Raw genomic sequence first — 17891 nt, forward strand, 5'->3', positions numbered from 1 at the left:
TAACAGGTCAATTGAAAAGTCCCCGGCCTACCATAGTAAAACACATTTTTTGGGAAAAAATTTTTTTTTATTCAACATAATTCCCTTCAAGGGTGATACACTGATTAAATCTACTCTCCAACTTTTCGATACCACTTTTGTAGTACGATTTATCCTTTGCTGCAAAATAGGCCTCAGATTTGGCGATCACCTCTTCATTCGACGAAAATTTCTTCCCAGCGAGCATTATCTTCAGATCTGAGAACCGGCTTGTGACACGGTTCATTGTCTTGGTGAAGCACCACTTTCTTTTTCTTCAAATGCGGCCGTTTTTCAGCGATTTCGTTCTTTAAACGATCCACTAATGCTATGTAATTGTCGCAGTTGATGATCCTTCCTTTTTCAAGGTAGTCAATGAAAATTATTCCATGCGCATCCCAAATTAGAGACGCCATAATCTTGCCAGCCGACTGTTGCGTTTTGCCACACTTTGGAGCGGGTTCATCGTGTGCAGTCCACTCGGATGACTGTCGATTGGACTTCGGAATGAAATGATGGAGCCATGTTTCATCCATTGTCACATATCTATGCAAATACTCGGGATTATTATGCCTGATCATTTTCAAATACTGCTCCGAATCATCAACTCGTCGTTGTTTTTGGTCAAAAGTGACTTCGCGTGGCACCCACTTTGCACAGAATTTTCCCATACCCAAATATTCGTAAATGATATGATGTACACGTTCCGTTGATATCTTTAGAGTGTCTGCTATTTCAATCAATTTCAATTTACGGTTATTAAAAATCATTTTGTGGATTTTTTAAATGTTTTCGTTTGTAACAACCTCTTTTGGGCGTTCAATGCGTTCAGCGTCTTCGATGGTCATTTCGCCATGCCTAAACTTAGCATACCAATCCTTAATGGTTGATTTTCCTGGGGCAGTGTCCAGAAATTCGGCATCAAGCGAAAGTTTTGCTTCAACTGTATTTTTCCCTTCAAAAAGCAATATTCTATCAACACGCAAAATTCCTTTTTATCCATATTTTCACATTAACAAAAGTTGCTTCACTCAAAATGCTATAATTTTAAAACTAATGATATGACAGCTGTCAAATTTATACACCCATCTTTTGAGACTTAGGGCTAACTAAAAAACAATATCGATTTAGTTTTAGTAGCGCCATCTAAATGCCAAGCCGGGGACTTTTTAATTGGCCTGTTAATATAATCAATAGATTTTGTTATTTATCAAATATTGAGTACTAATTTCTAGTAGAGATTTAATGAATTCAGTTATTGTGATGCTTAGCAGTTGATGTGGCGGCACCAGGAGAATAGTAGATAAATTATATCAATGCTACTAGTATAAAGTACAGATTTATCTCTTTCTTCCCAATGTCTTATGTAATCAAAAATTGCCTAGAAAACTATTTTTCTAGGACAAGGAATTAAATAAAACTCATTCAAATGTAAATTAGCGATATTTGGTATTCTTATTTCATGGATGAAATTCAATAATTAGATCCATTGATATCACTCACATATACAGAGAATAGACAAAATAATATGAACACGATGTAGCTTATGGTCTGTACAAAATAGCAGTAAAGTCACGTCATCATGATTTCGTATATATTTATCGTAGTTTAAAAATTTGTTAAAAAACAGACAATCTTTTTTTCATCATGTTTTAATTTAGATAAAGAGAGGTGCAAAACTGTCTGACGTCTTCGTGCATGTAATCGAATTAGTCTATAAAATTCATCTGCTTGTCTTTTTTTTCGAAATATTAATAATAATAATTAAAGGGTCCAAAAAATTTTATTATTTATTATTTATTTTGATTCAAAATATTGAAACCAATAAATAGTTATTCAGAAACAAATTGGTTCTCTAATAAGTTATTCCGAACAGCGACGAAATAATGGTGGTTACTTCCTGACAGTAAACTGCGTTAGAGAGGTAAGTACTGATACTATCAAATATTAAGTTGCTGCAGTTTTATTGGAAATATTTTTAGTGTATTGCAACGGCACTGAATACTAGTACCGATACTGAAATTTCTCAAAAAATGGAAAACAATATAAAGTTGGATTCACATAAATATGTTACGGAAACCTATAATTATTTCAGCTGTCAATCTGTTAGTCTTTAAATATCCATAGAAAACTAAAGATTTGCAGCTCTTTGGGGCTGTAATACATCCCTTCACACATTTTGAAGAATCATAGGATTTAAATGGGGTAAAGATAAACCATGAATATTTTTCTCCCTATCACTGCGTATTCAATCAAAACAACCAATCAACTTATATGGATTGCGGCTAATAATTAATACAATGGACATGCAGGAAAGATATACAAGCCAGAATTGTTTGGATATGTGTAAAGCAGCATTGTCTACAATAACACCTTAAGTTTGGAAATCGTGAACAAATGTTCGGTATATTGGAAATGAACAGTTTAGTTATTGAGTGGAATAGTCTTATCCATTGATTGAAACTTTCAGAATGTGAAATTGTGATCTAATGCTGATAATTATCAATAGGGTAATGAGAGGGGAAACAATTAAAAGTAAGAACATAATTAGATAACTGTAGAAAAGCGTATTGAAAAGTAACTATTTTGTAGATACGTGTGTTTTGTAGATGGAAAATGCAATGATTAAATCTAGTTTTATGAAGAAAAATGTGCACATATAATAAAGGAAAATATTAAGGAAAAATAAAGTGATATCAAAACGACTTGAAAAGGAAACACAGCTTCGAAGGAAACAAGAACTAACCTTAGAAAGGTAGGTATACACATTAATGAAAATAAAATACATTACTTGGATGTATAATTGTAAACTAAGCAATCCACCTTTAGGCTTTGGCCTTTAGGGATACCACTACATAGAAAAACTGACCTAGAACTCTACCTCATAAACAGATTATAAAATAGCTAAATGTAAATATAATAAAACAACTCGAACGTAAAAACTATTGTGGCTGTTTAATTAACTGTACTTTAAGTCATTTGATAATATATGCATTAGATGTGCTACAGTGTTAAAATAAATTGTATTTTGTGACATTTTCGTTTCATTATTTTATTTAGTTAGACTTTTATTATATACCAAAACCAAGATAAACTAAGAATTAAATTTTATGCGGCAACTGTGCGACGTTTTGACGTCATAAAATTGTATGAAGTGAATTCATTGTTTTATTGGATAAACAATAGTATATTTCGTTACATATTCGATTGTTTCGGTCGGTGAAGTGTTTGATCAATTATACTTTTTCAGACGTTTGAGGAAGCGACATTCTCCACGGTAATTTTAATTTTTTTTCATTATTTAATTAATATATTGTTACTAGTCGTTTCCGTCTAACCTACAATTTGTCTTTATGATAACTTAAATCTAGGTATATAACTAGGAGGACCCATCGGACCTATCTCAGTCTCTGGTGAAATTATGTTTATACATGTCACTGATGAATTTTTTAATATATGCACCTCACTACACAACACTACACAAGATCAGATGGTTTGATACTTTTGAGTCTGTGTTCTGTTCTGGTGGTATCCAATAGTTCCAACACTCACATTATTCGTGTGAGAATCGAGTCTTTCCTCATGCCCCCTTGCAATTCTATTGATTTATTGATTGACTGTGGGTATTTCAAGGTCTCGATGTAGGTAATCAGTCCTATATTATTTGGGTGCACCCACAATATCTCTCAGGCTTTGTTCTGAAAAATTTGTATTTTATTTATGTTACTCTTTGCAGAACATCCCCATAATTGAACTCCGTATGTCCATTGTAATTGTGATTTTCTTCCAATTAGCCACTACATTTTCCTATATTTTAATTCCAGTTATTTTCTTTTCTTCTTTATATGTTCCTTCCAGCGAAGTTTTGCATCGAGATTCATTCCAAGATATTTAGCGTTAATGTTATGGGTACTTGTACGGTCTGTTTATAGGTGAACTGCACGTGTACAGATTTACTTTCATTAATTCTTATTTTCTAAGCTTGTGTCCAATTATTTATATTGTCACTTGCCTGTTGTAATTTTCGTGAGACTTCTTCACTATTGTTTCCGACAGATATAATAGCAGTATCATCAGCAAATGTAGCCATCGTAATATTTTCCGTTTGTGGTATATCACAAGTGTAGAGTAGATAAAGCATTGGTCCCATTACACTTCCCTGTGATACACTTGCTTTAGATTCTTTTATTGTCTTCTCTTGTTTGACTCTAAACATTCTGGTTGTAATGTATGATTTTAATAGTTCGGTGTGTTGTTTTGGTTGTAATTTCTGTAGTTTATGAATAAGGCCTTCTTGCCAAACCTTATCGAAAGCTTGTGCTACATCTAAAAATATAGCTGAGCATACTTTTTTACTTTCGTAGGCTTTTTCAATAACATCTGCTATTCTGTGAACCTGGTCAATTGTTCAGTGCTTGTTAATAAACCTAAACTGGTGTGTTGGTATGGTAGGTATAGTGTAGGTTTTTTCTCCCTATTATCGGTTTTATTCTTTTCAACAGAAGTTTTTCAGAAACCTTAGATAATACTGGTAGCAGTGATATAGGTCTATACGCTTTTATTTCGTTTGCTGACTTTCAGGATAATGACAACATATATATAGAACATAGTAAAACATCATTGGCGAAGGGGGTTAGGGAGTAAAAAATGTTAACTGAGAGAGATCGGTGAACACTAAAAATGATCGTGTCTAGATAACATCAAACTTCGCGAAGAAGAATACTGCCTCAATAAAAATATTATAGTGGGAGAAGAATACAGTGGTACAAGAATGTTATAACTTCCCTTTGGAGACTATTCGGATAGTCTACGAATCAATTCCACGAAGAATTATAGCTTTTTCAAAAACAATTGGAGGCTCAACACTCTATTAGTAAATTATGTATAGTCTGGTCATAGTTATTTTGTACATATATCATTTAAATTTGTGATATAAGAACGTCGCAATGTTGCCGCATCAACTCTGAGTTTTAGTTCAGTTTGGTTTTGACATACAACAAAATTCTAATCAAAGTAAAATAATTGACCAAAATGTTATCAAATATAATTTGTTTTAAAATTATAGTACATCCAAAATCTACAGTTAATTATACAGCCTATATATATATACACTAGTTTATAGGTTGGGGTTATAAACTCTTATCACTATTACTTTTAAGAATCTCGCATAATGGATGCCGGATGATTTTGACAGGCTCATTCGTTTACATATTCGAACTAATCAGACATCATCTCTCAGACAGTGTCTCTTTTATTCGGTTACGTATTCGAATGAATCAGACCGCATTGTGTCTCTTTTTAACTAAAATAAAATGAGAAGGAAAATATTGTTTGATTCTAAAATGAATTTACATAATGAGGCAGGCAATACATTAAACATATTGATGACGTATGTACAAAAAAAATTGAATAGACTATATATGTCAGGTGTTTCTATTGTTTCGTCCAACCCCTATATATGTACTGAGAAGACTTGTTGGTTAACCCGGTAGATATACGTAACCTTAAGCGACGGAAGTAATATATTCGCTTCGAGATAATAAGACGACGAGGACCGTCAAAGCGGTATTGATTTTGATAACTCCTCAATTATTAAGACGGAGGGAATTTTTGCCGACTAAAGTGTCAGGATTGCTTTAAGACAACAAACTAGGGTCGTACTGAAATTGCTGATCCGACAATCCCTTGAACGGCAAATAAGATTGAATTTCCCTTAGAATAGTGGCTATAGGCACCGACAAGGGTAAATTGGAAATTGATTTATTTTTTCAGCGTAGAAAGCTGCGAATATTTTATGACCGTGGATATTTTCTCCTCGCGTCAGTATTTTAAAATGTTATTAAATGTTGAAAAGCTAGTTTTAGATGTTAATTATATGAATAGTACTGTTGTTTTTTTTTATTATTTAGTTAATATATTGTTACTAGTTGTTTTCGTCAATATATCGATAAAAAATCCTGTTGCAAATAATAAAAACTCGGTTAATAAATTGGTATTTTATCAAAAATGCCTCTATGATACAAATCTCTATGATACAAAATCTCTATTCTTTTATTATTTAATTAATATATTGTTATTAGTCGTTTCCGTCTAAATTACAATTTGTCTCTATAATAACTTAAATCTAGGTATATAACCAGGAGGACCCATCGGCTATATCTCAGTCTCTGGTGAAATAATGTTTATACATGTCACTGCTGAATTTTTTAATATATGCGCCTCACTACACAACAATACACAAGATCAGATGGTTTGATTCTTTTGGGCCTGTGTCCTGTTCTGGTGGTATCCAATAGTTGCAATATTTCAATATTCGTTTGAGAATGGAATCTCTCCTTATGTCCCCTTGCAATTCTCTTAATTTCTTGACTGACTGTGGGTATCTGAAGGTCTCGATGTAGGTTATCAGTCCTATAGTATTTGGGTTAACCAACAATACCTCTCAGGACTTTGTTCTGAAAAATTTGTATTTGATTTATGTTACTCTTTGCAGAAAATCCTCATAATTGAACTCCGTATGTCCAGGTTTTAGTATTTGCTTATATAATAGCAATTTATTATACTATAATAGTACTGTTTGTTATACTATACAAGTACTGTTAATTGTGATTTTCTTTCAATTAGCCAGTACATTTTCCGATATTTAAATTCCAGTTCTTTTTTATTTATGTGTTCCTTCCAACGAAGTTTTGCATCGAGATACATTCCAAGATATTTAGCGTTGTTGCTATATGGAATGATAGTGTTATTTAATGTAATTGGTGCTTGTATGGTCTGTTTATAGGCGAACTGCACATGTACAGATTTACTTTCGTTAATTTTTACTTTCCAAGCTTGTGTCCAATTATTTATATTGTCACTTGCCTGTTGTAATCGCAGTATCTTCAGCACATTTAGCCATCGTAATATTTTCCATTTGTGGTATATCACAAGTATAGAGTAGATAAAGCATTGGTATCAGTACACATAGTACTGCTGTTGAAATGAACATATTGCTTATTTGTGATAAAGACTGCTTAAATCTTAATATAAAAATATGTTTGCACGGAATTTAATGATGTAACACAAGTACATGTGGTTTTAGATTTGATCAACCAAAATATGTGTACAATACTGAATATAAATAAGGAGTCCATTTTTTAAAATTGCTTCTAATTCTTGTAATATTCAATAAATTCATTATTTTGGCATTTTTGATCATTAACGGACTTCAACAAGTTGAGCTGAGTCTTGTACTTGTACTAGTTGGGATCTGTTTACGCATTAGAGCCCAACTGTAATCGTTTATCATGCTTTAGCCCTAAAATTCTTGGTATCACCTTTTGATTTTAGCTATAACTTGGTGTAGCCATTTCCTTGCTCTTCGGTCGTGTTGCCAAAGTTTTGTGAATGCAGAAAAGGTATTTTGAGAGACATTGGGGCTTGAATCCTAGGGTGTATTGCAACAAATTGTTGATTACCCGGTGACTTGGGGTGACCAAAAAAGATGTTAACAACATTCTCAAACTGTTCTTTTATCCAACATTAATTAATTAATTAGATCATAATGTTATCACTGAATATGAAAAGTATAGATTTTCACCAAGTGATTACTTGCACATGTTTGTTCTTTACGCGTTACGAAACTATTTCGTTACCCATGTCTTCTTACTGTTTACTACAGCGAAACTGAAATATTGCGAATACGTGAATACTTTGAGTTTATTTTTCATGATTTTTCCACGTTTACCGAGCATATATTATCCATAACCGTAACACTTTGAATCGACGTTAAAATATTTTCTTTGTATGTTCCCATCTTCCGAAGCTAAATCGCTGCACAAAAATGAATTCCAAATGATATTTAATGAAACGCCGTCCGCTGATACACGCTATGAGAGAACAGTGCTGCCACCATGCGTGAACTCGAGAACTAGAACCAGTCTTAACACGCGGATTGAAGATATGAGTTCAGACCATTATATAACAATATAGGAAATGCTATCATCTGCTGGGGTCCGAAATGTGACTCCGAATGTGCAAACTTGTGTATCTATTTATACAATATTGATAATATATTGTTTAAAATTGTAAATTTTGTGTATTTAGTTAGTTGGAGAGACATATTATGAAGAGAAAAGCGGAGTGAAGTTAATAATAGGGGTGACGAAATTTTATAGGTAAAACAAATACAAAACAATTGCTTCAATAATATAACTAAAAAATATATATTACGCACCTGATACTTCATTCTTCCCACTTAAGCATTTGCACGGACTTTCTAATTTTCCGTCTTGGCTGCAGTTTGTTGGGCAGTTTGGACAATCTAGAATATTGAAAAGTTGATATAGAATAAGTTTTCTCATATAAGATAATAAGATTCTGATAGATATACGTTCATAACTCTATGAAAATGTCTGCGAGAGGTAATAATTTGTTTGTTGAAACGTAACATAAAGAATTTTTGTCGATTTTGATGACGAACGATTTATTCTAGTACTCTAAAGGTACCTTTAATTTGTTTTATACGTTTTGTTATATCCAGATTTTACAAAAACAGGGTTTACTGGTACTAGATTGAAAGAAATAACAAAAAAAAACAATAGAAACCGTAATAGTACATATTTAAACACTTTATTATATTATATCATATATAATTTTGATATAAAAGCTTATATAAAGGAACTAATTTAATTTTGTCATTATAAACTAAAGAGTTTAATTAATCATATGTCCAAATAAAAATACTTTAATGAAATTTACTTTCTTGTCAACCTTCGGAACATTTATTGTTTCCTCTAATTTAAAATTTAGTTTCGAAACCCTAAACAGTTACCGCTATTTAAAGGCGGAAGGACAGGAACCTAACCAAATACGACCCTCCAAACTATCCAATTCGTTTCATATAAAACTAAAAGTTAATGGCGTTTACCTTTATTTGATTTTCGGCTTAATTTATTTTATTTAGGTATGTTTCATGTCCTTAACAAAGTGCTTACATATATTTTTAAATTAAAGTTATTTAAGAAAAAGAGGCTTGAAAAGTAATATATTCTGCGGACACTGCAGTAATATTATTTACAATCTACTCCGAATCAGCGCATTCAGCTTATGATTTTTGAGAGGCAATTGACAAATTAAATGACAGGCATCTATAACCTAATGACTATAATTATTCGAGTAGTCATCAAACATTGGAGCTAATATCCATCAGATCATTTGTGATCAATTGCTATAATTTTAAAATGCTGAAATGAGTCCTAGATATTGAATCACAAGCGCAAGTTTTACGTACATTTTATATAGTTTCCACATACTTCAATAATTTATCATTATCATTTTCAAAATCGAATTAATGTGAAATATTTCCACTACATATTTAGCGTTTGGTTTGATTATATTCTTTTGGTATATAAAACTATTGATTTTGTTGTCAATGACAAAAATCGGTCTGGAAAACCAAATAAGTGAAGATTATAAATTTCAAGATTTATTGAAGAAAAACCCAGGTGAATTTCACAAAGAACTCTCAGACAGCTTAATAGACGATCAGTTAACTGTTTCCAATCATTTTCATGCGATGGGAATGATGTAAAACGTGGGAATATGGCTACCACATGCATTGATTGAAAATGTCATTTTGAACAGTTTCAACATCACGGTTTCATTGCTTGTACTAACAGCCTTATATCGCGCTGTATAGTGATAAAAATTCGATATACAACACAAAAAGTTATGAGTTAGTTTAAGAGAGCCATTGCCATCGAAGCAAAATATGCGTGGGCATAAAATCTTACTCTGCATACAGTATGATCAGCAAGGTAAAGAGTGTTACGAGTTTCTAAACCAAACTGTTACTGCAGATATCTACCAATGTGAATAGAATAAAGTTAACGACATCTTGTTGAAAGAATACCAGTAGTAGTAAGTAACAAACATAGAGCCATCCTATTTGTATGACAATGCTCGACCTGCATGACTACACGTTTGCAGTTTAAGTAGGAAGTTCAACTATACCTTAGTGTTCTGATATGGCGCCTTTTGATTACAACTTATTTAGTAAGAGTGCGAAAATGGATCGATGATACGTCCATGCGACACAATCGTGTGTGATCGTTCTTTTAATAAGATCGCCATGTTGCTAAAAACATAAACAAAGTTTGCAGAAAATAATTTGGTATAGAAAATATTTTTATTAATAAATGTTATTTAAAAAAAATATTCAGAATGCACTAAAATACCTACTATGCAAAAAATAATCACCAAAACTTTTATATTTTCATATGAGTTCGACAAAACTGTCAAAATGTATACATCCATACCGATAAAATCCTTAAAGATGTTGGCTTATGTCCCCCTTGAGGGGGTAAATAGGTGTAGCGGCTTCAAAAAATAGAAAAATTTATATCATAAATCAATAATATAACTATTCAAGAATATACTTTGAAAATGACGAAGTAAAATTCCAAGCTATTTAATAGTTATAAGGGTTTTACTGAGCATCCTTCGATCTAATGGATGGAACGTATACCGTAGGGTGGTATTGGAAGGATTCTTTGATTCTTTTAACAATAGAGATTTTGAATATAAATATATACAAGTATTAGTGTCCCAATAAAGATATTTACATTTTAAACAGGGTTTTAACTTATCTTTTTAGCGTGCGTTTCATTTATACAAAAAATATATTCAAATCAGAAAAACGAGCATAATGAACGATGAGCTAGTAAAAGATCATTTCACCGAAATCAATATAGAGATCGACAGTGAAATAACTGTAGCAAAAATGAAGAAGAAAAGGAAAAAATTAAACGAAAAATGAAGATTTATGGAGAGATGCTCGACTCGATAGATGTTTAGGAAGTTACATCCAAAATGCAAATAAAAGCTTTAATTCAATAGTTTGGCGATTGGCTCCAAAACATTTGTATTTTGATTTAAAAATCGTTGAGGCATATTTGGTTGGGTGCTTATTTAATGAAGGAACTTCTTGTATATTAACAGTACTGAATGAGCTTAGTATTACCGTTGGTAGTAGAAGATTTAATTATGCCCAGGAGTTTGACAATCGACGCTTAGTCCGATAAAATCCAGCAGTTCTCTGGACAGTAAAGACGACCGAAAAGCTCGAAAAGAACTGGAGCAAGTCAAAATTGACTCTTATGGAGCTGATGAGGAAGTGCAATCTGATGTTGGGATGGTTGATTAATTAGTAGGGGTTTAAATTAATTAATTACTGCCTTAAAGTTAGCTCTACTGCTACTCTAAATATTAAATGCGTTTTTTCGAAAATATATTTTTCAAATTTGTGTACATTGTACCTCTTAAATTTTGTAGCTAATTGCTCTGATATTTTACCCATAGTTTCTTATTTAGAGTTTCTCTGTGAACTAGAAGCTAAGAAACATTTTCATTTATACTATTTTTTATTGCACGTAGACGTACAATATGTTCTCAAAATATAAATAAAATTAAGAGATTCTTAATTGGCCCGAAAATGGTCGGAAATACGCCACTTACACCTATTTCCCCCCTTAAGGACTTTTAAATGCTAAAATAGCTTTATTGTCCTAGATATTTCCTACAGACAAAATACTTGGGAGGTAGGAAAACCGAAATTGATTATTTATGGTTCTGAACTTATTCCTCAAGGCAGAACTTCAGACACTTTTTGACAACCGGTAAAAATACATCATTTTAAAATTCATAATCGTCGTTTATTTATGGACCCGGGAAGCCCAAAATATTTTGTGTACGTTGTCAGCGTTTGTCCATTAAATCGAAAAACAACATTGAAAATATTACTAACTAAATGAATTATTCAACTTAAAAGTTAGCGCGGAGGTTTTCTGGAGTGGGTGGAGGAGCTATTTATATGACAAAAGTTTTACGGCGGTTATGAAATGCAAACTGAATTAAACAGGCCACTAAGAAATGCTTGTTGTGTCTATAACGTTTCTTTTTATTGTTTTATTCGTTCATTCTTTGTTTTATTATATTTTATGATGACGGAATAAAAAGTACTAACAAATAATAAAATGTGCTGCGTTGCAAAATTTGTTTTATTAATATTTAAAAGAATGAGGCATACATATTACTAGTTATTGAATATAAGAATCTAGTCATTTTTGCTTCATATTGGTTTTAAGTCCATATCTAAGAAATAAACTCAATTAATATTTGATGGATGTATTTCCACTGGTGCCCTCCATATATTAGTTCAAAGTGATTTTGTCTATTCATTATCCGGGTAAGTCCATTGTTGTGGAGCAGTTTTATTGATTATTTCTTGGTGTTTTTTACGTAAGCGTTTAAATTTTTTTCATTGACCCTTAAATCTTTGCGGATGACCTCACCTTCACCTTTACTTGAAGCACGTTAATATTAGATTTCTTTGTGCAACCATATATGAATATATATTTGTTAACCTAAATAAATTTTGAGCCTTGAACTTGTTATATTATCTAGAACCTATTATAATTGGCAGGTGGTCTATTCCTTTGTATAGTGTTGGGTTTTGTATACTATCGACTATTTAGATTGTTGCAGTGGATATTTTCGGGCCGATAGATTTTGTCACTACTTACTATCGATTGTTTCAGTCTTGTACTTTTGGTTACTATTTTTGATTCTACTTGTTTCATTCGATTGATTTTTAACGTTCTGGCCCAGTCGTCCTAGCCGCGACCTTGTAATGAAAAATATACCCAATTTATGCTTATATAGATTTATATGTAATATATGTAGTTATATGATTTTGGTAGTTTGCTTGTAAATAATAATATATTGTATATTCTTATAGCAGCATTTTGGAACGATATTTTTCAAAATTGTTAATGTATTAGGACAAAAATATTAAAATTGGAAATGGAAAAAAATTGGAAATAATAAAAGATTTTGACTGTTTTTATGGTAATATTTATAATAGGTAATAGTAGGTAATATTTCGATTACACTCTCGATTTTTGTTCAAAAATATTTCCGTTCAATAATAAATAATCAATTTTAATTTTGCCATGGATTAATTTTTTTTATGATTAGGTATATGTTTTACTTTTATATAATATTTATGGTTATTGTAGATATTTAGTTTTTAGGTTTTGTTTAAGTTGTACTGGATTGTCTTTTTTTAGAGTACATTATATCAAAATAGCAATTGACATATTAAAAGCTGATAAAACATTTGTGCTCCTTTCCATAGGAAAATTCCATTTTCTTCAGATCCACAGAACATTCAAATATAAAAATAATTCTACTTTATTTAATATTAAATTATAAATTGCATGTTTTGCATGTTAATAGTATTCAGTAATTAGTTTTTTTTCCATTTCTTTTTTAAAGTTAGTACGTGAAGGAATTTGTACATTTCCGTCTCGCTTATATTACCATTGGAAAATATAAAATTCACTGCCCCAAGCAATAATCTCCGTCCTTTCCTGTATGAATTGTGAGAGAGGATTCGTACATCTTCGTCTGACATTACGAATTGAAAAAAACAGTCGAACGGTGTATTTGATTCGCTAGTTTTTTGACTATCGACTGTTTCGACTGTTTTGCGACTATCAACTGTTTCTACTGTTTTCAGTCGATAGTTATCAGCGCTACTTTTGTATGTGGAATACATATATGTAGACTTTGTAGCATTCAGTTTTATTTTGCATTTCTTTTTCTGCTCAATAGTGTAATTGTAATGTAAATGTAATTTAAGTTTAACTATAATATTGTTACAGTATAAAGTAAACCTGGATAATGTTACTTCTTAAACTTTAAGCATATCATTAGTATATATAGTAAGAAGAACATTGGCTTAACGATACCATTTTGTGTTGCAGAAATGCTGACCATTTTTGTATGATCTAGTCTTAATTCTAGTATAATATAAAGGATTATCACAATGTGCATGGCATGTTTAAGGTAACAACGTATTTAAGTGAATAAGGATTAATAATAGGTTTATCTCACCACACATTTTTTTTTTGCTATGTGTTAAGAAGATATTATGCAGGGTCTTCGATGAAGGCTTCCAGGGAGCTTAATATTTTCCGATATTTTCAACAATTATCTTCATATTTTAACTGTTTTACTTAAAATTTTAACAATCTATATATTTAAACCTTCTTCATAAATTTCTCTGGCTACTGGTGAAAGCCAATTGAAAATTAGATTTTGAGTTAATCGTGAATAGACAGACGGACCCAGTCTGGAACTTTTCTTTTATGATGCTTTTTAATTTCTTATAATGTGTAAATATTGTTATTTGTTGCTTGTGATACTATAAATATGAGTTTAATCAATTAAGACTTTCTGGCGATTGCCTGTTATTTAGTTTTTAATCAACTAATTTTAAAATTATTCAAGTTATTCCGTAGGCTTGGAAAGTGTGGCTGCCAAACTGACGAAAGAAATCTATTCGGTTTTTTATACATTTAATTATAAATTACACTTTTAAACATCTACATCCTGGCTAAGATGCTTAAAATTAAAGGTTAGAGGTTAACCCACCAATGAAAGAAACAAAACCAGGTGTTTCACAAGGCAGCGTTTGCTGATGGAACTGCTATTAGAGCTATTATACTGCTCTAGAGACAGTTGTGAAGGAGCACAAAGAACGTCGCAAGCTGTAAGCAATAATAAAAGGAAGCGGACCTAAATATAAAATTAACCAGAGTATAAAAATCAATGTGAGTAAATAAGTGCATGTTGAATTCGGATATTAATATTACTGTTTATATAACAATAAGTATGAATAATACTATTATGCCACGCAATGACGAACAAAAGTTCGTTGGAAAATTATATTAAGAACTAAAGAACAGAACTCGAATTAAAACAAAGAAACAAGAAAAGATATTGGTTATTTGGAAGGAAATCGAAGTTATTAATATATAATAAGTTGCTGTACAAGCAAATACTAAAACCTATAAATCCTCAGATGTAATATTAAGGTAACACAAGTATTTCAGAATAAGGTCTTGAGGATTCCCAGATACTCTAGGAAGAATTATTTACGTCGAAACTTTTAAATTCCAATAACCATAGAGGAAATTAAGAGACTAGCAACGATACATGAGGAAATACTCCATTCACATGATAACACTGAAGTAATGCACATTTTGGGTAACGCAGAGAATATACCCAAAAGTGCTACTAACTTTTATTTTATTTTATTTGATTAGAGATCAAGCAAGTTTTAACTCACGGTAGACACTAATTATTTAAGTTAGTCGACAAGGACTCGTGTCCTTGTATTATTGATGGGGTTCTAGATTAATAAATATTATATTAATTAATTAATAAATATTTATAAATATTAATAAATATTTTTGAAATTTCGTACTGAAAGAACTTTCATGACAGTTTTTTGAATTGCTGAATGAGTAAAGTTTGAACTGGCATCAAAGGATGCGACAAAGGCAAAACACCGTTTGGAAACATTAAAAAAAATACTGGATACAACAAGAACAGGAATATATGGGTGTTACATACCTTAAACCAAAGAAACTTCATAGACCGAATTTATATCTGTAAACTGATACCGAATCACAATAAAACCAACCTATTTTTAAAGCAGATGGTGGCTGACAATGTAAAGTTAATTACGTCGTGGTTGAGATGTGCTTAGTCGACACAAATGGTGGCCAAGACATAACTGATAGTCAGGAAGATTTTGTTGCGAGTTCGGTGGCATTGGCATTAACTCTACGGCCTTAGTTTAATTCTAATCGAAATTGTGAAACAATGGACCGTTTACGTGAAGAAGAAGAATCCCAGAATCTGTCAATTTTGGTCATCAAAACAGCAACTATGTTCAATAATCGATACCTTGACAGGAGGTTCTGGTTCACCCATCTTTATAGTTTGAACCTAGAACTAAGTAAATACGCTGTTTTTGTTCACGACGAACTATTTTTGCTGTTGAAAAATTCGTCTCGAAAGATGATTCTGAAAACCCACTGTTACTTGTATAAGAACAAGGGTGTTTTGTGTTTTTACCACATCATTAATAAATCTGTGATATTTGTAGTTGTGGATATTTGCAGTTACTGCGATAAATTAAATGTTTTATCTGTTTTATTTTATCTCATTTGTCTTATATAATGCGTGGCAGTATGACATTTGTTATTGTCATATCAAAGACTAATTTTCTTAGGCAGAATTTTGTAATAAGTATAATTTTTCTTGATACTTGAGTAACTACATTTGAATCTTATTTATTTAACAAACACTATTTAATTATTCAACACTGTACAAAAATGTTTGATATTTATAATCCTACTTCGTTTACTTGCTTTAATAAATCTGAGTAAGTGTGTATTTTAAATTGCATTTGTCCCTATATTGCGATATAAAAATTATGTTTCTTAATCTGTAAACTGATATTAAAATACTTATTAATATAAGTTATTGTATAGCTCACGGTTTCGAGTTACTCTTAGACCTCTCAACCATCTAAATATATTAGTTTCCAAAGTAATATTACACCCATATAAACGTTAATATCAGCGAACATATATCCTATTAGCTATTGTTCTAGGAATGCTTTATTAGCATCTCGAATATTGATCATTATACCATGATAATATATTTTACTAAACCATTATCATTCACAATCAATATATGTATTAATAAATCGAAATTAATATGTATTTTTTAAAGAAATAATAAATAAATATAATAAAACATCATATAAGTCAGATTTATAAATATACTAATTATAATTAAATTGCTGATGATTAAAAGAAAATGTTATATAATGTTATGTAATATCCCTTGGCTTCAAAACTATTATAATGCTCATCTTTCAACTTTTTCATTAGGTGCGAAGCAATTCACTTAAACAAAATTCCTCAATTTTCGAAAACCATGGGAATCGGAGGGTATCAAATCTGGAAAATATGGAGGATGCACGGCCAAACTGTATTCAAAATATCGTCGTTTTCTCAGTGCCAACGATACGAAGGCCCTGGTGAAATACAATTTCATTTTCTTCGAACCAGGGTTTTTCTCGCCAATTTTAGCACCAAGCTAGTCAAGAAGGTTCGAGTAATATTTGTTTGTTAGGGTAATTTCGGACTACCAATATCTGTTTATTTCTGGTAGAATATTTCACTGCATCAGTTATTTATTAGCTCTTTCAGCTTTTTTGTTGCCTTGTTGAATTTTCCTTTATTTTATTCTGTTCTTATTTGTTGCCATATCTTTCGTTGCAGTTTTCGTTGTTCTTTTCAGTAATTTTTTGTTGAATTGTACATGACATTAAGTTAAACTTATGATATGTCGCGATATTAGGAGCTGAGTACCATGCTCTCTCTTGTAGATTTTTTGTTATATTTATTGCTGCTATGTATGTAGCTCTTTCAGTTTTGAGAGTTATATTAGTCTTTATATATATTGGTCTATTATAGTATAGTCTCTTTCTAAATAATGACTAAATTGCTAATATTTGGATTGACTGTTATAATAACTGGTGAGTGATCATATGATAGATCAAAGCATGATTCAACTTTACACTTTTTGGAATCAGTATTTTTGTAACTAGTCTATGGTATCAGAAATTTTATTTCTATCTGACAGTTAATATGTATGTGCTCACCAATAGAGATATGTTCTAGATTTTATGCCTTCATTGTTTTGATAAATTTTTTGCCTTTTGGTGTTATTAATCTAGAACCCCATATTACATGTTTTGCAATGTAGTTTCTTTCGGCAATTGTTGTTGTTCTTTCACAATGTTCTATTTTTTCATGAATAATTATAGATGTTCTTCATGAGCTTTCTCATCTAGGTGTTTTGTGTGATACAGCTTGTATTTCGGAAAGCATAAGTAATTTATATCTGTGAAATGTGTTTTGTATACCATATAAGAACATTTTAAGCTCCCTGTTATGTGGCTG

The 17891-nt window shown here is 31.3% G+C and overlaps 1 protein-coding gene across 1 annotated transcript in view; it reads right to left on the reverse strand.

Moving 5' to 3' along the window:
- Nucleotides 1-17891, reverse strand: part of LOC143190012 (uncharacterized) — a 302059-nt gene that overhangs the window by 204266 nt on the left and 79902 nt on the right. The window contains exon 6 of the mRNA XM_076394062.1: nt 8237-8323. Within this exon, the coding sequence (XP_076250177.1) occupies nt 8237-8323 (87 nt within the window). The remainder of the gene's footprint in view (nt 1-8236; nt 8324-17891) is intronic.

This window comes from Rhynchophorus ferrugineus, unplaced genomic scaffold, assembly GCF_030347505.1.
Source record: "Rhynchophorus ferrugineus isolate W39M unplaced genomic scaffold, kcgeb_rfMv2 rfM2, whole genome shotgun sequence".
Classification (NCBI taxonomy): Eukaryota; Metazoa; Arthropoda; class Insecta; order Coleoptera; family Curculionidae; genus Rhynchophorus; species Rhynchophorus ferrugineus.